Source organism: Cetorhinus maximus, chromosome 1 (genome assembly GCF_964194155.1).
Source record: "Cetorhinus maximus chromosome 1, sCetMax3.hap1.1, whole genome shotgun sequence".
Classification (NCBI taxonomy): domain Eukaryota; kingdom Metazoa; phylum Chordata; class Chondrichthyes; order Lamniformes; family Cetorhinidae; genus Cetorhinus; species Cetorhinus maximus.
In genome coordinates, this window is record NC_135879.1 from 75,293,429 (window position 1) to 75,318,129 (window position 24,701).

Below are 24,701 nucleotides of genomic sequence, written 5' to 3' on the forward strand. Positions count from 1 at the left end.
TACAAATAGACATTGATAGATTAAGTGAGTGGGAGAAACTGTGGCAGATGGACCTCAATGCCAGGAAGTGGTATCAATTATATAAAGGGGTAAACGTTTTGTTACATTCACCATTCACTAGGACTCCAAGGATAAAATTACATAATTTAAGCTTATCAAAGTCTAAGGGCAATTTGATTGAGAGTTTTAGGATCTTGAAAGAAATTGATGGGGTAGATAAAGAGAACCTTTTTCTGCCGGAGAGATGTCTAGGGCAAGGGGACATAACTTTAAAATCGGAGCACACCCATTTAGGAGAGCAACTGGGAAACACTTTTTCACACAAAGGGTGGTAGAAATGTGGAACTCTTTCATGCAAAGAGGTAGATGCTAGCTCAATTAATAATTCTAATTCTGAGATTGATAGATTTTTGCAAGTCAGGGGTATTAAGGGATATGGAGCCAAGGTCAGAGCAAAGTTCAAAACACTAAAATCTCCCCTAATACAGATTTTGCATCTCATTGTGAGGACTAATTTGTTTGGGCAGGATCTTTAGGTTGGTAAGTGGGGGGGGGGCAGAGCCCGTTTGCCAACGCGTAAAATAACGCGGGATGAAGTCAGGCAGAACACCCAACATCACCGCGCTCCATTTAAATTTTCAGGTGGGCGGGGGCTCAGCCGAATCAGCTGTGCGCCCGCCGACCTGTCAACAGCTTATTGAGGCCATTGACAGAGTCATCAACCTCATTAATGCACCTGCCCGTCCAGCCTTAAGGTTGGCAAGCAGGCTGGGAGCCCTAGTGGGCTTCAGAAAAAGCATGAAACCTCATCCAGGGGCAGGATGAGGTTTCATGTGGGTTTTTAAAATTTTAATAAAAGTATGATTTAAAGTGATGGACATGTCCCAACTCATGTGACAGTGTTACATGAGGGTACATGTCAGAGAAATTTTGTTTTTGCACCATTACCATTTTTAAATTTGGCGCCGAACTCCCTGAGGCAGCATTTAGCATCAGGGAGATGAGTGTGCTCTAAGAACGCACTCTCAGCTGAGGGAATCCCCCTCGTCCACACAGGGAGCGCATAGCATTTCCCGGGGGAACGTCACGCTGGGCGGGCCTTAATTGGCCCGCCCACGTAAAATGGCAGCCTGATCGGAGGTGCACCTGCCTGCGCCTGCTCCTGCACTTCCCCCCAAACGGGGGGAAAATTCTTCCCTATAAATTATTGATGCAAGTGGATCATTGTTGTTGAGAAAACTTTTCTTAATTACGCTCTACAAATGTATTATATTAAATTAGATCTGCAACATTGCAGTAGTAAATTGGTCACAAGTCCTGCACTGGGTGCGTCAACACAGAAAGATATTCTAGATAAACAGCATTTGAGAAGGAAGAAAACAAAAGGAAGAGGTAGTGTAAATAAGACACATGCAAGACAAGAAATGGAATAACCTGTAGAGCGCTTCAGCAGAAAACAGGGGAAGGTTAAATTGCACGAGCCATAAAGATTGTAAAGATATACATGTGGCTGAGGAATTTAAGGCAGGTAGAAGTTAGAGCGTTAAAACTGGATAAAGTGTGGTAGGGCCAGCAGCCAAGGAGCTGAGAGTGAAGCAACATGTCAACACCAAGAGTGCTGAATAACATGCCAAAATAGTGGTCCAACAAGAGGGTCGCCACCCCAAGCTCCAACTCATTCAATCAACCCATTCCCAGACAGCACATCCAACCTATGGGGAGGATTTTTCTCTCATTGGGTGGGCTCGACAGGGGCAGGTGGGGGCAGTCAGGAAGACGGCCGCTGCCAACGATTGGGGCCTGACTGTGTTTTCACGCTCGCAATCCAATTAAGGTCCGCCCAGCGTGAAACGCATGCATCAGCACTCAGTGCTGCCTATGTTGGGGCGGGTGGGGGGTAGGAGGGCAAGCACAAGCTTTGTGCATGTGCACGGGTGCACACTTGAAAATCTTCCTGAGGCACAGAGCTGCCTTAGGGAGCTGAACAGTTTAAAACATTAAAAATAAAGATTTCTAAAATGTTATAAAACATGTCCCCTCATCTGACTCTGTCACATGAGCTGGGACATGTTATTAATTAAATTTTTAAATATAAATTTTATTTTTATTTGCTGTTGGAAACCTCATCCCGCTCGTGGATGAGGTTTCCTAAAAAATGCAAAGGCCGCTCGGCCTTTTCGCCTGCCCGCCAATCACCAGGTTGGACAGGCAGCGAGAAATTTCATTCAATTACACGTTTAATGGCATTAATAGGCCTTTTAATTGTCGGCGGGTGCGTTGCTGACTCGGGCATGTGCCCGCCAACCGAAATATCGTGCGAGCGCGCGATGACGTCAGGACGCTCACCCGGCATCATCACGCATCATTTTATGCTCAGTCGGGTTGGGTATGCGCCCGATGGGTGGAAAACTCTGGCCTATGTCACCAGTGTTCCCTGTTGAAGAGAAAATGGAATCTGTAGTTTGGTCTGACAGCAATAGTAAGAGGTATGGCCGTTAAGCTTCCACGATTGCCCTGGTCTCCAAGAATTAATGGACATAGCAACTCGTGAACAAAAACTAGGCTCAGTTTCTTTGAACACTTTTTTGCGATGAAATCTCCAGGAATACATCCAATTGAAGATTGTAACTCTAGACAGAGGGCTGCAAAGTGACTAATAGAAAGGAAATGTGTAATGCTGTTGTAATGCTCAGAACAGGGTGGACAACTAAAGACAATAAAGTCAGAATGAAAAGGGGACAGGGGATAAAATGGCAAGCAATGGGGATCCTGGGATCAAACTTGCAAACAGACAAAGATGCTTGGCAGAGTGGTTAACTAACTGGCATCTGGTCTTCTCAGAGTAGAGGAGGTTGCAATAAGAGCAGCAAGTACAGTATGTTAGGATGGAGGGAGTGCACAATAACTTCTCTCTCATCTCGGTGGAGTGTTTTTAACCCTTATTAATGATATAGGAGCTGCATGGCAAGATGCAAGAGGAAGGAGAGCAAATGGTAGGGGTGGTAACAGAATGAATCATGGTGTCATGGAGGGGATGGTCTATTTTGAAAGTGAAGAAGGAAGGATAAAATATATATTGTTTACACTTACAAAAAGAAGAAAAAAATATATATAAAATATATTTTGTAGTTGGACCATATTGGAAATGATGGAAATACCATGTCAAACTCGAAAGCTGGTGGGGCGGACAGTGAAGACAAGTGAGATCCTATTCTAATTTTGGTAAGAGGAAAGAATGAGACTAAAAGCATGGAAAACGTAAAGGACACAGCCTAGAGTCCTGTGTCCAATGGTGGAGGTGAATCCTTGGCTGAGGAAAAGGGAAGTTATTTCAGAAGTCCTGGTGTAGAAGGTGGATCTATTGGAGAAGATGCAACTGAAGCTGAGGACTAAGAAACTGGGAGATTAGAGTCTGAATGGGAGATTGGGGGTCGGGGGGGAGGGGGGTGCGGTGTGGGGGGGGGTGGGGGGGTTGAAAGTGTAATTCATGTAGTTGTGGGAATTGGTAGGTTTTAATTAATTCCCAAAGATGAGAGAGAGAGAATTAAAAGAAGGGGAGGGAAGAAATGGACCACATAAAGATTAAGGAGCGGTGAAAATTTGAAGCAAAATTAGTGGCATTTTCTAGATCATTGTAAGAGCAGGATGCAGCACCCACACATTCATAAATGTAACATGAAAAGAGGTGTGGGGGGGTGTGGGTTGGTGTTGAGAGGACATGAATTGGTTTGGAATAAATAATGCTCAATATATCTACAAAACAGTAAGCATAGATAGGACCTTTTATTGGGAGGAAGTGTTTAGAGTTATGAGAAAAGTTGTTCAATATGAGAACAAGCTGGTACAGGTGGAAAAGGTTAAGGCAGTTAGGACCTCACTGAGCTGTTAGAGGTAGGGAGGCTACAGGCCATTTTGTAAGGGATGAAGTTGTAGAGGGACTGTACATACACAAGGGAGAGGTGATGGTTGGGGTCAAAAAATGATAATTTGTTAAAGTGGGAGATGGTATTGGAAAATCAAGGATGTAGGTAGGTTCAGGATGGACCAGGGATAGGAGGTTGGGTGGGATGGTGGTAGAGTCAAGTTAAATGAAAATAAGTAATGAAGAGGGGCAGGATGAAATTATTGGGGGCATTCCTATTTGCATATCTTAAGTTGAATTTTGTGGCCTTAAAAAACAAGCCAAAGCTGCATGAAAATCATCATAGTAAACTGTAATATACTCTGTTTTGTATGAAATAAAAAGTTTATTGTAAGCAATGCCATGGAAGATCTCCTGGTATTTATGCTATTAGGAACTCAAAAAGAGAAACTAAGTTACCTCTTGAGATGCTATTTCATAGCCATCGGGATTCATAGAAGGCAGTAGATGGATTCTGGTATTATTGATTAAAGTCTGAATCCTTTTGTTTCCATTTAAATATTCAGAGCACAAATACTGTGCAAAATAAATCAGCAGCTCTCTCCCCAATGCTTCATTGCCATGCATATTTGCAATATATTTAAATTCCGGCTTAACTGAGAAAAAAAGTTTCATTATTAAATGATCACATAAATAATGTATTATACTTCTTTTGTCAACAGAGGGGATACTTAACCTAACCTACCCAGTGGAAATTGGCAGGATCAGACCAACCCCCAGTTTTATGCCTAAAGTCAGCATGTTAGGCAGGTTACACAAAGCATGGCTGACTGGAACCCATCACTTACCCACCAGGTAGGTCAGGTTAAGTTTATCTTAAAAGATTTACACATTTTTTCTTTTACACATAACAAAATAATTCATGTAAAATTACAGACTCAATGACCCCAATTTTAAGTCCCCAAGAAGGGAAAATTGGAGGGGTTAAATTTTAAAATTCTACCTTGATGCTCAACTTGTCACCCTTCAGGCCATTTAAATTTTTCTGCTCTAAATCAGCCCTTCAACAAGCCTCCCTTGATGAGCAGGCAGGGGCCCAATTAACAATCAAAAGTCCTGCAATTTAAGGCAGGAGTCTGGCCCTGATGGCTGCCCAACAGTGGATCCAAGGTAGTGGGAGAAGAGGTGGTGATGGGTTCAGGTAAGTATTAAAGATTTGCTACATTTAGGAACTCCTCGTGGACCAGGAGCAGCAGGATTGCTTCTCCAGTGTTCCTCCCCAGTCTATGCTTCCTCTCTAAGCTCACTGGAACCCCTGACCTCCTAAAATGTCCTCTTTCCTTCCACTGGCTGTAGGGGACCATCCTCATGGGTAGTTGGCTACGGCCTCCTTCCAGTCATGTCTGTCCCATCCACACATTCAAGGCTGTCAATCTGACCAGGTGCCAGGTAGGAATCAGTGAACAGCTATTTAAATGATGACCTACAATTAAAATCAACAAGGCCTGCTCGCCCTTGGCATTGCCCAAATGCTTTATACTCAAATCCAATTAAGTCAATGGAAAGTAAAATTCATCAGGTGTAAAATGGGCAGCCCACCTATTCCTGACACTTACTCACCATGTGGCTTAGATTTAAATTTCCCCAGGGCAAAGTAACAAAGACACTGAAAATGAAAGGTAAGAGAAAAAATGGGCAGAATGAATTAGGGAGCTACTTACGAAATTCATGTTCCCCAGGATTACTTGAAAATTCAATCACATAAAGGTCTTTGCCTTCAAAACTGCGGCCAATAGTGTACATTGTTGAAATAGGTGCGCACACAGATGTCGTCTGTTTCAGCAGCTTTGTCATTTCCAAATAACTGTGATATTTGAATTGGAACATAGTAAAGGGTGTTTCAGGTTCATCCGTCAAACTTGAATCTGTCAAAAAAGAAGACTGCTATTTACATTCTAAGCTTGGTATTTTTGTAATTTTAACAGAGTAAATGTCCAGTTTTAAATGGACAAAAAAATGAAACATATGGCTGTACAGGAGTACAATCGTCCCCGGCCTGATTTTCCTCAATGCACTATGTTCATTCTGCAATTATGAAATCATTAAAAGGTTGGTCTGGCAAAAGGCCATCGACCTGAAATATAGGTCAACATTTTCCCCCCGTTAGGGGGGAAGTGCGAGAGTGGGTGCGGGCAGGTGGCCTTCCGATAGGCGCCACCATTTTATGTGGGTGGGCCAATTATGGCCCGCCGATCGTGACATCTTCCAGGAAGTGTTGTGCGCTCCCTGTGTGGGCAGGGGAAATTCCCTCAGCCGGGAGTGCGCTCTTTCGCGCATGCGCGTGAAAGAGCGCACAGATCTCCCTGAGGCTATGTGCTGCCTCAGGGAGCTTGGCTCTGATTGAAAACTTTAAATAAAGGTGATAAAAAAATTTCCCTGCCATGTCCCTCATGTGATACTGTCACATGAGTTGGGACATGCCATAACTTTTATTTTAAAATATTCTGAAATTTTTAAATCCCTCATGAAACCTCCTCCCGCCCGTGGATGAGGTTTCATGTTTTTTCCGAAGCCCACCTGGGCTCCCAGCCTGCCCACCAACCTTAAGGTTGGACGGGCAGGTCCAGTAATCATCTTAATTAGTTTTTTAATGGCCTTAGTAGGCCGTTGCCAGTTCGGCGGGCGTGCAGCCGACTCAGCTGTGCGCCCGCCAAACTGAGGATCTAAGTGATGCGGGGTGACATCAGGACGCACGCCCAACATATCCCCGCGTCATTTTACTTGTCGGCGAGCGGACCCCACCCCCGCTCGCCGACCAGAAGATGCTGCCCATTAACTCTCTTTGTCTTTCCATAGATACTGACTAACCTGCTTTCCAGCATTTTCTTTTTAGGATTATTTTATGAAATAAAGGAGTTTGGAGATTTACATTTGGCCTGGTTTTATGAACCTACTTTTCAGGAGATTGATCAGGTATGCAAACGTACAGCTTCCAGTTCAAATAATAATGAGGTTTCATTATCACAACCCTGGATCATGCTGTCATATAATTAAAATTGGGCAGTAACAGTGAACTCCTACTTAGAAGAGACCTGTGACAGAAAGGTTGGAAAATTTGGTTATGTAGTACCCGTATTTTTGATACATGTACACTTCTGGTGTTAGCCATGCCAGGCGACATTTTGTTGAAGTCATTAGCCTGGGAGTGTAGGGCAGAAATATGCAGAGTAGACAGTTTACGGCGTCAGTCAGTATTTAAAGCTGATTTGACTGTAGCATTGCCAGTTTTGATTTCAACACTCCAGCTAATTCCCCTCCTAATCTCACACGGTTGAACATGTGTTTAGCAGCAGAAAAGATCACTGCACCAGTACTATGTAAAGGTATCATCAACCACTTTTAGGCTAGTTGCTGACTGATTTCCACTGGCTTTTGCTGAGTTAGGAAAACTATTTTGTGGTTTGCCCTGCTCCTTAAAATTGGTGAAGTCTACAGGAAGCTGTATGGCATGTAAACAACATGGTTTTCTAGATCAGTGTGTTGAAGAACCAACTAGAAAATGGGATATTTTAGATCTTGTGTTGTGCAATGGAAAAGGTCTAATTAATAACCTAGTTGCAAAGGAGCCTCTGAGTAAGAGTGACCATAATATGATTGAATTTTACATTAAGTTTGAAAGTGATGTAGTTCAGTCCAAAACTCGGTTTTAAATTTAAACAAAGGAAACCATGGAGATATGAGGGGCAAGTTGGCTGTGGTCGATTGGAAAACTATATTAAAAGTTATGATGGTAGACATGCAATGGCTACCATTTAAAGAATTAATACATGGCTTACAACAAATTCACATTCATTTGAGGCACAAAAATCCAACAGGAGAAGTGATTGAACCATGGCTAACAAGAGAAGTTAAAGATCGTATTAGATCAATGGAAGAAGGCTCTAAAGTTGCCCAAAAAAAAGTAGCAAGTCTGAGAATTGAGAGCATTTCAAAATTCAGCAAACGAGGACCAAGAAACTGATAAAGAAAGAGAAAATTGAATATGAAAGTAAACTAACAATAAACATAAATATGGCATATAAAAAGGAAAAGATTTGCAAAGACAAATGTGAGCACACTACAGGCAGAGAAAGGAGAATTTATAATGGGGAATGAGGAAATGGCAGAGAAACTAAACAAATACTTTGTGTCTGTCTTCACAGATGAAGATACAAAAAACCTCCCAGAAATACTAGAGAACTAAGGGACTGGCGGGAATGAGGAACTGAAAGAAATTAGTATTAGCAAAAAAGTAGTACTGGAGAAATTAATGGGACTAAAGTTTAACAAATCCTATGGGCCTGATGATCTGCATCCCAGAGTGTTGAAAGAGGTGGCTGTAGGGATAGCGAATACATTGATGGTCAACTTCTAAAATTCTAGAGTTTCTGGAACAGTCCCCGCAAATTGGAAGGTAACAATTGTAACCCCACTATTTAAAAAAGGAGGGAGAGAGAAAATTGGTAACTACAGGCCTGATAGCCTGACATCAGTAGTAGGGAAAATGCAAGAATCTATTATAAAGGAAGTGATAACTGGACACTTAGAAAATAATCGTAGCATTGAGCGGAGTCAATGTGGGTTTATGAAAGGGAAATCATGTTTGAGAAACCTGTCATAGTTTTTTGAAGATATAACTAGCAGGGTAGATAAGGGGAACCAGTGGATGTGGTGTATTTGGATTTCCAGAAGGCTTTTGATAAGGTCCTATGCAGGAGGTTAGTGAGCAAAATTAGAGCATATGGGATTGTGGGCAATATATTGGCATGGATTGAGAATTAGTTACTGGACAGGAAACAGAGTAGGAATAGACAGATCATTCTCAGGTTGGCACGCTGTGACAAGTGGGGTACTGCTTGGGCCCTACCTATTCACAATCTATATCAATGATTTGGATGCGAGAACCAAATGTAATATTTCCAAGTTTGCTGATGACAAAGAACTAAGTGGGAATGTGAGTTGTGAGGAGGATGAAAAGAGGATTTAGACAGGCTAAGTGAGGGAGCAAGAACATAGCAGATGGAATATAACGTGGAAAAATGTGAAGTTATCCACATTGGTAGAAAAAACAGAAATGCAGAGTATTTCTTAAATGGTGAGTGATTGAGAAGTGTTGATGTCCAAAGGGACCTGGGCGTCCTTGTTCATAAGTTACTGAAAGCTAACATGCAGGTTCAGCAAGCAATTAGGAAGGCAAATGGTGTATGAGCCTTTATTGAAAGAGGATTTGGGTACAGGGGTCAAGCAGTCTTGCTGAATTGTATAGAGCCTTGGTGAGACTGCACCTGGAGTATTGTGTACAGTTTTGGTCTCCTTGCCTATACTTGCCATAGAGGGAGTACAATGAGGGTTCACTATACTGATCCCTGGATGGCAGGATTGTCCTGTGAGGAGAGATTGAGGAGACTGGGCCTATATTCTCTAGAGTTTAGAAGAATGAGAAGTGGTGTCATTGAAATATACAAAACTCTTACAGGGCTTGACAGGGTAGATGCAGGAAGGATGTTTCCCCTGACTTGGGGTCTAGAACCAGCCGACACAATCTCAGAATAAGGGGTTGGTGATTTAGGACTGAGATGAGGAGGAATTTCTTCATTAAGAGAATGGTCAATCTTTGGAATTCTCTACCCCACTACTGTAGAGGCTGAGTCATTTAGTATATTCAGGACAGAGAGCAATAGATTTTTTAGATATTAAACATATCAAGGGATATGGAGGCCATGCAGGAAAACGGTATTGAGGTAGAAGATCAGCCATGATCTAGTTGAATAGCGGAGCAGCTCAACAGGCTGAATGACCTACTCCTGCTCCTAGTTCCTCTGTAAAGGCCACTACAAGGCTTCTGCTCATGCCACTTGTTCCCAGTAATGGGTGGTGTGGTTTACATCTCCCTTGACCTACAACAGGGAGAAAGAGCAGAGTGATACAGAGGAGGACAAGCTGCTCTAAGGAGGAGGTGTGGGGAAAAGGGCTCTCGGCAGGAGGCCATCTCCTTTTCCAGGGTCTTCAGGGAGCAATTCTCCTATCTGAACCATGAGGCAAGCTAGCACTTGCAGTACCCTTTCCCTGTCCCCTGACTGTAAATTGCTTGTGCCTAGTAAAACACCATGTGCAGATCCTGCCTCTTAAGTTAGCCTCTATATCATGCACAATGCCATTATCTGAGCTGGTGCCTGTGAGCCTGAGAGTGATTGTTCCTTCATCATCACTTGTCTTCCTGCTCTCCCACCCTTGCTCTTCCAACACCACCTGGCCAGGTTGCAGTTCTTGGGTAACTGAAAGGAGAAAGGCACAAGGATAGGCTTGTTGTTAAGGGAAGAGGTGGGAAGTAAGAACATCTGAAGCTTGTAAATCAGGAGATTGTGGGATGAGGTGGGTGGTGAAGTAGGAATTAAGAAGCAGGATTAGATATGAGGATAGTGTCATCTTTACTTTCAGCCTCTCTGCTGGCCACAGTCTCAGTCATTGCCACTGCAATGAGTACTCTCTCCTACATTGGAATAAGGATATGCAGTCATGCCTGCTTCCAACAATTAGGTGTTGCTGCCTCTGGTTATGTACTATCTTGTCCTGCAAGAGAGGGGGAATTGTGTCAATGAATATGGTGAAATCTCTTTGGGTGATGTGGCTGTCATGGTTGAATAGCTGGCAGAGTGTGCAAGCTGTGAGATGTTGGGATGAGGCTCGCAGCAGTGCTAATTGTGTGAGATAAGGTAAAGCTAGAATGTGAGAATATGAGCTGTGACTGATAGAGATTGTTGGTAGGTGTGGTGCATTGAGCAGTGTGTGAGGCTCGTGGTACAATTGGTGGGATAGGGCCTCTGAATATTCATAGAATAATAGAATCATTGCAGCACCGAATGAAATCATTTGGCCCATCGTGTCCTTGCTGGTTCTCTGCGGGAGCAATTCAATTCGTCCCACTTCCCGCCTTTTCCTTGTATCCCGGCAAATTCTTTCCTCAAATAATTATCCGATTCTCTTTAGAAGGCCTCGATTGAATTTGTTTCCACCACATTCTCCAGCAGTGCATTCTAGATCCTAACTACTCGCTGTGTAAAAAAGCTTTTCCTCATGTCGCCAATGCTTCTTTTGCCAATCACCTTAAATCAGTGTTCTCTGGTTCTCAACCCTTCCTCCAATGGAAATAGTTTCTCCCTAACTAATCTGTGCAGACCCCTCATGATTTTGAACATATCTATCAAATCTCATTCTTTTCTTCTCCAAGCAGAATATCCCCAGCTTCTCCAATCTCTTCACATTACTGAAGTTCCTTGTCCATGGAACCATTCTCATGAATCTTTTCTCCACTCCCTCTAATGCCTTCACATCTTTTGTAAAGTGTGGTACACAGAACTGGGCACAATACTCCAGTTAAGGCTGAACCAGTGTTTTATACAGGTTTATCATAGCTTCCTTGCTTTTGTACACGATGCCCCTATTTATAAAACCCAGGATCCCATGTGTTTTATTAACCACTTTTTCAACTTGTTCTGCCACCTTCAGAGATTTACACACATATACACCCAGGTCTCTCTCCTTCTGTACCCCCTTTAGAATTGTACCTTTTATTTTAAATTGTCTCTTCTCATTCTTCCTACAAAAATGTATCACTTCACCCCTCTCTGCATTAAATCGCAACTCCCATGCTCATTCCACCAGCCTGTCTACGTCCTTTTGAAATTTATCACTATCCTCCTTACATTTCACAATAATTCCAAGTTTTGCGCCGTCTGAAAAGTTTGAAATTGTGCCCTGTGCATACAGTCTAAGGTCATTAATATGTATCAAGAAAAGCAGTGGTCCTAATACCAACCCCTGGAGAATACCACCACATACCATTCCTCAGTCCGAGAAACAATTGTTCTCCACTGCTCGCTGTTTCCTGTCACCAGGCGACATCATATCCATGCTGTTACTGCATGTCCCTTTTATTCCATGGGCTTTGACTTTGCTGACAAGCCTGTTGTGTGGCACTTCATAAAATCCTTTTTCAAAGTTGATGTACACCACATGAACAGCATTACCCTCATCAACCTTCTCTGTTACCTCATCAAAAACTTGAATTAGTTAAACAGGAGATGCCCTTAACAAATCTGTGCTGGCTTTTCTTAATTAATCCACATTGGTCCAAGTGACAGTTAATTTTGTCTCAAGTTATCATTTCTAAAAGCTTTCCCTTCACCGATGTTAAACTGACTGGCTTGTAGTTGTTGGGATTATCCTTACACCCTTATATGAGCAAGCGTGTAACACTTGCAATCCTCCAATCCTCTGGCACCACCCCGTATCAAATGAACACTGGAAGATTATGGCAAGTGCCTCCACAATTTCCATTAATTTATTATTTACATTATTCAGCATCCTTGGATGCCTCCCAACTGGTCCTGGTGACTGACCTCGGCCATTTGTCTGAGGTCATTGGATGTCTTGCACTGCATCCAGGCCATCCAGGCTCAACTTCCAGCATTGACCACAGCAGCTATTTGCTACCACTGTCTTTACAGTTTCTGGCTGGAGGTCCTCTTAGTCCCATTTGGATAGAGGACACTTCTATTCTCCTGTCCAACTCCTGCATCGAGGCCTCCAGTGTTGTGGCATAGAACATCGGAGCACATTCTGTGCCCTGATACACCAGTCACTCACCTTGATGGTCAGACACTCTTCCCCAGTCACTTCCAGCATCTCCTCCAGTAAAATTGTGCCTGTTATTTAAAAGGTGCAGGCTGGCTTTAAGTCAGTCGACTTGCTTGAGCTTGTTTTAACTTCTCACAACTTTGTGCCCCTCACTCAGATGTGCAGTCATTTAACAACACACGAAGTGCTGGCTGCACACTGCTATCATATAAATGAGCAGGCAGCACAAAGTTTACCATGCTGTCTGCAATGGAAGCAATGGACGGGGGTTAATCATGCTTCCCCATTCCCATGCCTGTGTTCAGGCCTTATCGAATTTCACGGCAAGAATCTGTGCGAATATCTAGTGCAGATTCACAAATTTGGAATGGTGGGTGGAATTTTTCTAGCCCATTGGAGATGAGCTGGGAGGCAGGTGTGCTGGTAATATGGTGGGTGGAGGTGTCAGAAAGGGAACCCCACATCTTCCCGCCACCACGGCATATTGCTAGCAGTAGTAACCTTTGCAATGCAACAGCCCCCTTGCCAGCCAATTAAGCCACTTAATTTCCCAACTAAGTGCCACCTTCCTAGCCCATGGGCATTGTTCCCACACTGGGAGGGCCTGCTGCTGCACAGGGAGACCACCAGATAAACCCTGGGGCCACCCAGCAGGGCCCTGGTTGGGGACAGCTCTCCTACATGGGCACTCCATGACCAACGGAAGGAGTGGCAATGACAAAGGCCTCTCCCAAGGCAACACAGCCACCGGTGCACCACAAGGGTACATTTGCCCCTCCCCCACCAACCCTGATGTCCAGGGCTTGTGTGCCTGGCTTTAGCTTCTATCCTAAAATCTACTTACTCATCAAGGGTGCCTCGCCATTAAGAAGCCCTCATCTTGGAGCTGCAGCCTCAGCACTGGCCACAACTAGCAGTGGCACTGCTGAGGCTATTGAGCTGCCAGCCCTCTGAATGGGTCTGCAGCTTTATGGGATGGACTGCCGCCCTCCATTGAATGGCAGTCCCAGTGGCAGCCAATTAACAGGGTCAAAGGTTGGCTCCTGCTTTCAGCCCTGGCGGTGGGACTTCACTGTGCACGGAAAAATTCAGCCCATTCTGTCAGGCTGATGGTGTGTGAGATATCACATTCGCATGGATACTTGCAGCTTGAGTCACTGGATAATAGAGCAGACCAGGAATGCTGGCTATTTCTGTTCCTCTAACCTCTTGGTTCAGAGACTTGAGTACAGTGTCACCGCCCACTCCACCCCCCACAGTGCTAGAAGAGATTAGTTGAATCAGGACAGGCAGGGATTAAATATGGATTCTTTCTGTTCTTTCTGGAGGCCATTTTAATCTAATCCAACCTTCAATAAAAAATAAAACCGAGCAGTACATAAACTGGACAGTCAATCTGATCCCATCAGGTCCAGCTGATGGGATAGATTGCAATAGTCCTGATGTCTCAGTGTTGAACACTACAGGACAGTTACCATTGACTCACTGGCTGCTGTGAGACTTCTACCTCTTTTTTCATCTGAATCAACTTTGTAAAGTGTTGTATATGGGACAGAATCTCATTCAGTGTGATAGGAAGAGTATACTCTTTCAGTTAATTATAGCTTCTTACTGAAAATATGCAAGCTAGGTTTCACAGCATAATGTCCAATCTCAAACAAAATTAGTTACCTACCTTTGTATTTTCCTATAGGGTCATAACAACCCTCCTCTTCGCTGACAAAAAACCGATCACAGTCCATGAAATATGGCCATGCCATTTGAATCATTTCAAATGAATGTTGACAGTCTCTTTTAAGTGCCTCACAAGCATATCGACAAGGCTTCAGAATGGTGTTGTTTTCACAACGTGGAGCAATGATGGAACAGCCCAGCAGCTTGAGATCAGTATTGCATTCTCCATTCAGTAAGTTGTCCAAGACACTGATAAGAACGTACTCTGCACTTATCTCAGCTTCTGCTCTCGATATTTGACCAATCAAGTTAGGAAAGATAATCTTTGAGTAAGATACACCAGAACAGTAACTTAGATAGTTATTCGAACACTGTGCTGTAGAAACATAAAATAGAAGTTTGTTTAATCAGCTGCCCATTGCCACGCTCTGAGATAAGTTATGGTAACAGACTGATCAGGTCCTTACTTTAAAGTCCATGCATTAGGGATGAGAATAGATCATACAAAAAAAACACAGAAACCAAAATAAGTTTCATTTTGTTTGGTTTTGTCAGACAGTACTAGATTTAAGGTTTGAATTGTTTAGCTTTAGATGGCCTGGATTTTATGTATGTAAGTAATGATAGCAAAACTGTCAGCGTATGCTGTCATTACCTTGTGAAACTGACAGCTACTACTACAGCATTCACACATGTGCAATGAAGGATGGAAATCCAGAGGTTGCTGTCAGTGACTCCCTGCTCCTCCACAGCGTGTGCTGTTGAAGTCCCTGCTGACAGCAATCTTTTGGAAATCACTGAACTGATAAGATCTCCCCGGTTTTATGCTTTAATATTGTTGTAAACTCCCATCCCGTGAAAAAATTACAACTTGTTAATCAGGTGAAACTTGCATTTTGATAGCCTATTAAGTTGCCACTAGTGCTGAAAAATGTCTTTGCCCCTGGAAGTACTGTGGGTCTGTTGCATTCATTCTGGTGTGTTCTGGCAAAGGATAATTCTGCTCCTCTGCAGCCACTTGACTGAGTGACTGGACAGTTGGGGCAGAATTTTAAGGCCCCGTTTCGGCAGGGATGGGGCCGTAAAATGCGGTGAGACATTCTAAACCTCATTGGCTTCGGCGGGAATGTAAAATCTCGCTGCTGTAAAATTTCGCCCTTGGAGTTTTAATGCAACTGGAGAATCCAGGCATGACCAATAGACTCACTTCATAATTATTACTTCAGCCTCAGTACTTTATTTCCAAGTCTGGAAAATGGTAGTGAGGTTGATCAAAAACATTTTTACTGTGTTGTCATGCCTACGAAAATCAAACTCATGTCTCAGTTTATGAATTAAATCAGCAAAACACAATGTGAGAACACACATGTGTGAGTTAAAAGTATCAGGAAATATTGACCGTGATCTGATAGAGGTTTTTAAGATAATGGGTGGGTTTGACAGGGTAGATATAGAGAAAATGTTCCCACTTGTGGCAGCGACCAGAACTAGAGGCCATAAATATAAGATAAATCCAATAGGGAATTCAGGAGAAGTGTCTTTATGCAAAGAGTAGTAAGAATGTGGAACATCTACCACAAGGAGTAGATGAGGTGAATAGCATAGATACATTTAAGGGTATGCTAGAAAAGCACATGAGGGAGGAAGGAATAGAAGGATATATTCCTGGGATTAGAGGAGTGGGAAGAAGCTTGTTTAAAGCAAAAATATTGGCATGGATCAGTTAGGATGGATTGGGCTGTGCTGTAAACTCTGTGGAGAAACTTGTTTGTGTAATCAGCAGCGCTATGGAGACATTACCTCAGTTTCCCAGGGGCAGGCAGTGTGGCTCTTGTGATCTTCTTCAATGATAAAGCTGAACTGCCTGCCCCTGGGGAATCAAGGTAAGTATGCACAGAGCTGCTAGAACACTAATGAATTTCTCTCCCTCAATGCCACTCGATATGACACACTGCTGTGCAAAATATTACAAGGTAATGAAAAGCATCAGTATAGAAATAAAATAATTGGCTAACATTACTGATGTGAATAGATGAATAATTTTTTTGTACACATCCCACTGTATACAATTATAATCATATTCCTTAAAGAAATGTGAATCAAGATACTTCAATCACCAGTATTTGTACATAAATTGACATTTCTGCCTAGTCTTTAAGTGAATTTGGCTGGGGTAGGGTCATGACTTGCATAACCATTTGGTTAAATTATGTTTCACTGAAATTTTTAACTCCAAAATTGCTTATAGAAGTATGGGGATAATAAAAAAAATTGGCCCTTACCTGTTTTTACAGCTTCAACCTGACATCGTCCTGAAAGAAAAAAGGTATGGTGTTCAGTGAAAAAGAATAATACCAGTGCTAGACATGTGCGAGGGCCATTTGAGGTCAATGGGAATGAAAATTGAGAGAGATGCATAACAGACGGCTTAATCAATATGATGAGTTTTACACTATCACCTGAAGTCAAAATCACCCCCAGGGATTTGAAACATATTTTTATATGTTGCTATTACTTATAGGACACATACTGGTTTCACACAACGGTAAAACCTGGCAGATTAAATGCTCCCAAGAGATCCATAAAGGCTTTAAGGGTTATGGAAGACAAGCAGAAAAATGTAGTTAAGGCCATAATCAGATCAGCTATGATCTTATCGAATGATGGAACAGGCTTGTGGGGCCATATGGACTACTCCTGCTGCAATTACTTATGATCTTATGGACCCTGTAGTGCTCTCAATTTAGATGAAGCAGAACACTGCACATACATGCTTAATACATTCATGATATCCTGCTGAGCAATGACTAAACACCAGTGACACTTTAGTTAAGGGTCAAATGTCCTGTCAACTCTTTACCAGCAGGAAATTTGAATTTCCACCAGGTGGGTAGGGTTAAAATCATTCCTTAAATAAAGCAAGTTCTTCCTTCCTTTTCACTTTATGCTGCATTATCTCATTTCAGTGAGCATGCGGGAAGCAATTCTACAATTGGTCCCTGATCTAGTAGAGATAACTGAACAGTGGTCTAACAATCCCTGAAGTACATGTGGCAGGATGCTGGGTGCTTGGCTTTGGCTGTGATTCACCCTATGATCAAAACTTTTGCTGATACTTAGGACCCAGTAAACCACAGGAAAGGTGCTGGGGAGCATGATAGTGACTGAATAACTCAGCAAAATCCAGTAGAAGCCTGTCAATCTTAATGGGAAGGCCTCATTTAAATACATATGTGCAGCCAACTGCCCAGCAGATTGACAGCCTGGCCAGCAGGAGGGAGTAGGGATTTAGCAGCAGGGAGCTGCAGCTAGGGACCAATGGGAATAGCCCCCAACAGTAGAATACAGGGCAGAAGGCTCCGAGTGTGATTGTGATCGGCATGAGGGAGGTCTGAGCACATTTGGCTGAAGGCTGAGGCAGCTCAAAGCTTTCAGTGTGAACTGGGGGCAAAACATTCCTCCTTCCTATTAGGAGCTTAAAGACAGGCAGCATTATAAAATTTAGCGGAGCCTCTTGTGATCAGTCAGTTCCACCGGCCACTTTTTTGCTAGCAGGTGTGGTGTGGTTAAAAATATGTCACAGCTCCAGCTACATCAATAAGCAGTGACTCCTGAATCTTAAGTCAACCCCCACCTTCTTTTAGAGGAAGCCTCTTCCAGAGTGGGAATTGCTGCCAATGCAGTGAGTTGGAGTTAGGTTGCAAAATTCCAGTATTTTAACTACACCACCCACTCTCCCATCTGCTTGAATTTTAAATATCCTGAGAAAAAAATTGTTGACTGAAGCAAATTTTTAGGAAAGTGCTTTGAGCGATGGGAAGCTGATGGCCAGGTTACACAATCTCAGCATCAGAAAGAACCTAACCATCGTCCCTTGACGTTCAATGGCATTACCATCACTGAATTCCCCCACTATCAACATCCTGAGGGTTACCATTGACCAGAAAGTGAATTGGACTAGCCATATAAATACTGTGGCTACAAGAGCAGGTCAGAGGCTAGGAATCCTCTGACAAGTAACTCACCTCCTGGCTCCCCAAAGTCTGTCCACCAACTACAAGGCACAAGTCAGGAGTGTGATGGAATACTCCCCACTTGCCTGGATGAGGGCAGCTCCCACAACACTCAAGAAGCTTGACACCATCCAAGGCAAAGCAGCCCACTTAATTGGCACCACATCCACAAACATTCACTCCCTCCACCACCGGTGCACAGTAGCAGCAGTGTGTACCATCTACAAGGTGCACTGCAGGAATTCACCAAGGCTCCTCTGACAGCACCTTCCAAACCCACGACCACTGTCATCTAGAAGGACAAGGGCAGCAGCTGGATGGGAACAAGATAGATGGGTTCAAGAAGGCAGCTCACCACCACAATCTCAAGAGCGACTAGGGCTGGGCAACAAATGCTGGCCTAGCCAGCAACGCCCATGTCTCCTGAATGAATAAAAAGAAGAGCCTGGATTTTGTGGTTGTAATGACAGGGAATCTATCACCATTTGCTGTTGTTACAATTGTGAAACTGACAGCAACTTTTGGTATCGTCACATGCACAGTTAAAGGAGGGAATCCAGAAATTGCTGTTGATATTTCCCCTCTTGTCCACAGGACAAGAACAGGGCTGTTGAAGCCCCTATTGGTGGAAATCTTAGAAATCTTTTGAATTGACATGAACTTCCATTTTTCACTGAGTCTCATGTGACAACACTTGAAAAGGCTCTGCCTTGTTGAATAAAGTGTAAAAGCTTTTTTTCAAAACAGTCAACAAAGTTAATAATGAATGCTGAACAACCTCCTTGATCCTGAACAGCTAATGTTACAATTGTAGAATGTTAAATGCATCCATTACTATTAAAAAAAACCCATAGATATTCAAAACAATAAAAAATATCTTTTAAAAATGTTTGTTTAAGATATTTCACCTTCTACCTTAATTCACACAGATATGTCCTGATCTTTATTTCACTGCCTATAAAATGGTTAACAAGTAAAGGATAATCAGTGCTTTTTACTTCCTGGCTTGATGTCTATGAGAATTCTTCAATGTGATTACCAGCTTAGTTTGCTTGATGACAACAATATTGCAGACACCACAGGCTCCCTAGAGGTGTTGGCAAAATTAAAATACCATCAGAAAATGTGAAATCCACACCGCAGAGATTCTTTGTGGGCAGCTTTATTCAAGTTCAGCAGTAAGTGCTTTTGCTTCACCGCTGGCAGCAAAATTTGGGCCATAATAATCTTACTGCAAAGTAACATCTTTAACATTGAAAAAGCCAATCACAACACCACATACACATAACAAATATTACATAGGTTATACAGCGTAGAAACAGGCACAGAAACATTCAGCCAGGCCATTCAGGCCAACCAGTCCATGCCAGCATTTGTGGTCCACTTGAGCCTCCTCCCATCTTTTCTCACTTAAATCTATCATTGTAACTCTCTATTCACTTCTCCCTTATATGCTGTCTAGCATCCCCTTAAGTGAATCTATCATATTTACTTCAACCACTCCCTGCGATAGTGAGTTCAACATTTTTACCACTTTTTGGGTAAAGAATTTTCTTCTGAATTCCCCATTGGATATCACATTAAGGCTTGTACTTTTCCATGGGGGAAGTGCTGATGTAGTGGTATAGTCACTGGACTAGTAATCCAGGGTAATGCTCTGGGGACCCAGGTTTGCATCCTGCCATGGCAAATGATGAAGTTTAAATTCAATAAAAATCTGATCTTAAAAGTCTAATGATGGCCATTGAAACAATTGTTTTACCATCCTTCCCTGGTCTGGCCTACATGTAACTCCAGAACCACAGCCCTCTGAAATGGCCTAGGAAGCCACTCAGTAGTAGCAAACTGCTAAAAAGCCAATAAAAAGGAATGAAATTGGATGGACCACCTGACATCGACCGAGGCACCGGAAATGACAACAGCAAACTCAGCCCTGTTGACCCTGCAAAATCCGTTTTACTAACATCTGGGGGCTAATGCCAAAACTGGGATAGCTGGTTACAGACTAGTCAAGCGACAACCTGATATAATCATACTCACAGACAAACATGGAGCAAGGAAACCTCCTGCTGATTACCACGCGCTGACCCCTCAGTTAATGAATCAGTACTCCTCTATGTTGAACACCACTTGGAAGAAACACTGAGGCTGGCAAGGGCACAGAATGTACTCTGGGTGGGGAGTTTCAATGTCCATCACCAAGAGTGGCTCGGTAGCACCACTACTGACCAAACTGGCCAAGTCATAAAGCACATAGCTGCTAGACTGGGTCTGTGGCAGGTGGTGAGGAAACCAACAAAAGAGAAAAACATTCTCACCAATGTGCCTGCCACAGATGCATTTGTCCATGACAGTATTGGTAGCACTGACCACCACACAGTCATTGTGGAGATAAAGTCCCATCTTCACATTGAGGATACCCTCCATCATGTTGTGTGGCACCACCAGCTTGGGAAATGGGATGGATTTCAAACAGATCTAGCAACTCAAGACTGGGCAACCATGAGGCACTGTGGGCCATCAGCAACAACAGATTTATATACAACCACAATATGTAACCTCATAGCCTGCTTTATCCCCCACTCTACTAATACCACAAAGCCAGGTGATCAACCCCGGTTCAATGAACAGTGCAGGAGAGCATGCCAGGAACAGCACCAGGCATACTTAAAAATGAGGTGTCAACCTGGTGAAGCTATAATACAAGACTACATGTGTGCCAAACAGCATAAGCAGCAAGTGATAAACAGAGCTAAGTGATTCCACAACCAACGGATCAGGTCTAAGCTCTGCAGTCCTGCCACATCCAGTCATGAATGGTGGTGGATAATTAAACAACTAACTGGAGGAGGAGGCTCCACAAATATCCCCAACCTCAATGATGGGGGAGTCCAGCACATCAGTGCAAAGGATAAGGCCGAAGCGTTTGCAACAATGTTCAGCCAGAAGTGAAGGATGGATGATCCATCTTGGCCTCCTCCAGAGGTCCCCAGCATCACAGGTGCCAGTCTTCAGCCAATTCAATTCACTCCACGTGATATTAAGAAATGACTGAAGGTACTGGGTACTGCAAAGGCTATGGGCCCTGACAATATTACGGCAATAGTACTGAAGGCTTTTGCTCCAGAACTTGCTGCACGCCTCACCAAGTTGTTCCAGTAGACCTAAAAAACTGGCATCCATCCAGCAATATGGTAAATTGCCCAGGTATGTCCTGTCCACAAAAGCAGGACAAATCCAACGCGGCCAATTACTGCCCCATCAGTCTACTCTTGGTCAACAATAAAGTGATGGAAGGGGTCATCAACAGTGCTAGCAAGTGACACATGCTTAGCAATAGCCCGCTCACTGGTCAAAATCCTGGGGCTCCCTCTCTAATAGCACTATGGGTGTACCTAGACCACGTGTACTGCAGAATTTCAAGAAGGCAGCTCACCACCACCACCTCTCAAGTGCAATTAGGCACGGGCAATAAATGCTGGCCTAGCCAGCGACACCTACACCCCATGAATGAATAAAAAATACTAATGCTCAGTTTGTGTTCCGTCAGGGTCACTCAGCTCCTGACCTTATTACAGCCTTGGTTCAAACATGGGCAAAAGAGCTGAACTCTAGAGGTGATGTGAGGGTGACTGCCCTTGACATCAAGAAGCCCTAGCAAAACTGGAGTCAGTGGGAATTGGAAGTCAACTTTCACTGGTTGGAGTCATACTTAGCACAAGGGAAGATGATTGTGGTTGTTGGAGGTCAATCATCTCAGTTCCAGGACATCACTACAGGAGTTCCTCAGAGTAGTATCTGAGGCCCAATCATCTTCAGCTGCTTCATCAATGACCTTCCTTCCAACATAAGGTCAGAAGCGGAGATGTTCACTGTTGATTGCGCAATGTTCAACACCATGAGCAACTCCTCAGATACTGAAGCAGTCCATGTCCAAATGCAGCAAGAGCTGGACAATATCCAGGCTTGGACTGACAAGTGGCAAGTAATATTTGCACCACACAAGTGCCAGGCAATGACCATCACCAACAAAAGTGAATTAAACCATCGCTCTTTGACATTCAATGGCATTACCATTTCCGAATTCCCCACTATCAACATCCTGGGGGTTACCATTGACCAGAAACTGAACTGGACCAGCCATATAAATACTGTGGCTACAAGAGGAGGTCAGAGGCTGGGAATTCTGCATGGAATAATTCACCTCCTGACTCCCCAAAGTCTGTCCCCCATCTACAAGGCACAAGTCAGGAGTGTGATGGAATACTCCCTACTTGCCTGGATGAGTGCAGCTCCCACAACACTGAAGAAGCTTGACACCATTCAGGACAAAGCAGCCCATTTGATTGCCACCCAATCCACAAACATTCACTCCCTCCACCACTGACACACAGTGGCAACAGTGTATACCAACTACATAATGCACTGCAGGAACTCACCAAGGCTCCTTAGGCAGCACCTTCCAAACCCACGACCATTCTCATCTAAAAGGACAAGAGCAGCAGACACATGGGAACACCACCATCCGGAAGTGCCCCTCCAAGCTACTCACCATCCTGACTTGGAAACATATCACCGTTCCTTCACTGTCGCTGGGTCAAAATCCTGGAACACCCTCCCTAACGGCACTGTGCATGTACCTACACCACAGGGGCTGTGGCTGTTCAAGAAGGGAGCTCACCAGCAACTTCTCTCGGGCAATTAGGGATGGGCAAAAAATGCTGGCCTAGCCAGCAATGCCCACATCCCATAAATAAAGAAAAAAACGTAGGGAAATGAATCTTCTTGTGAGTCCTGAAGGTAGTTGCACAGGACTACTGTTTGCAAATTGTGGTGGGTCTACTAAATGTTTCAGGTTTATATTTCAGATTTCCATTTTTTATCTTTTTCCCCCACTTTCTCTCCTATTCCCCCCATCTCCTTTCACTTAATTTTTTTTTTCTTTGCCACATCTTCTTTGCCACTTCAGCCAACTGTTTTTATGCCCTTTTGTTCGGTTAATGCATTTTCATTGCCTTCTTGAGATGATCTTCCTACAGCATCCATAAGTTTTCACTACTTTCCAACTTTTTTCAAAAAATCTGTTTGAAGACCACTCAAATGAATAGCTCCTCTCTCTGATGGCCTCAGCATTTCTGAGTCTATTTTAAACTGTTTTTCTCCCTCCCTCATTTCATTAAGGAGTTCCTTTATCCTTCAGTTTCCAGTTGTCATGGTCAGCACTCTAAACATAAGCCTGTCTTTTCTCTTTACAGATGCTGATGGATCTGTTATGTACCTCTAACACGTTCAGAAATGGTTCTGTCTCTATGCTCCCTGTTAGCAGGTTCTGCAGCATTAGCTGTGTATTGATTTGTCAGAACTCAGTCTCAGTTTCAATTAGCTGCTGACCTACAAGGCATCATGGGATTGTAGCCTTTGGATTTAGTGATTGCTCACTTGGGGGCTGTCCAAATCAATCATTATAACCAGACTGCACCATACGCAGCAGCAGAAATAAGGTGCTAGTGAGTGAACAAATATGATGATCTTGCAGACCCCTGAGATTCTCTTACAGAGCCGCTAGGGTGGAAGGTTTCCATTATAAAAACTTAAGGTACTATCTGATATGTCACTGATGGGGAAAAATACACATTGATTGCCTCGGAGACACAGAAGGTCTTGCTTCTGAAGAAGACCAAATGGTTGCAAGTAAGAACATAGGAAATAGGCGCAGGAGTAGACCATACTTGAGCCATTCAATTCGTGGCTGATCTTCTGCCTCACCTCAACTTGCCCGCCCACTCCCCAGATCCTTGTGTTCTGTAGATGAGACTATATTGGTGACCCTCCAATGACATTATTTGGGAAAGGGATGCATATGTTTGACTTTAATTATTATCAATGATGGTACTATTTTACATTTAGAAAGAGCCTATCCTTATAAAATTGGCAAGAGGCCAACGAAAGCAATTTGATATTATTTTCTTGTATTCTAAGCATGGTTTGCACTAATTTCCAACGTCATTCTGCTAGGGTTCCTTCTGCGTAATAATTGCTGCTAATGTATTTTCTATTTTATTCAACGGATAATTGTAATGGTCCCGCAATTCCCGCTTGAAGTCAACAGACCTTTGGCTGGTCCGTCAAATTTTCTCTCCACAGGTGGGACTGGAAAATGCCGGCCAGTGATTCTCTTTTACCAATTGTTTGGCTGGGGTGTACGAAGGAGACAGGTAATGTAGGGAATTATTTTTCTTATACTTTATACCATATGTGCTCTACTTCCTTTCATCTATATGTAATAAAAAAACTCCAACCTTTCCACAAATTTCGGAGTAGTCAGGCCTGACTCACCCAAAATACTTACCATTTTAGGGCTTCCTTGTCTCATCTTGGACTGTTTTAATAACGCTGGCTATGGAATGACAATAGACAAACCCAGAAAGTGTCATTTGGTATCAGCCTGGTTGCTGTTCCAGGGGTACTCAAGCTAG

The 24,701-nt window shown here is 43.3% G+C and overlaps 1 protein-coding gene across 1 annotated transcript in view; it reads right to left on the reverse strand.

The window, feature by feature from the left end:
• Positions 1-24,701, reverse strand: part of cpz (carboxypeptidase Z) — a 60,309-nt gene that overhangs the window by 15,548 nt on the left and 20,060 nt on the right. The window contains exons 2-5 of the mRNA XM_078542513.1: positions 16,495-16,524; positions 14,214-14,588; positions 5,584-5,787; positions 4,322-4,518 (exon numbers count right to left, since the gene is read on the reverse strand). Coding sequence (XP_078398639.1) covers positions 4,322-4,518; positions 5,584-5,787; positions 14,214-14,588; positions 16,495-16,524 — 806 coding nt within the window. The remainder of the gene's footprint in view (positions 1-4,321; positions 4,519-5,583; positions 5,788-14,213; positions 14,589-16,494; positions 16,525-24,701) is intronic.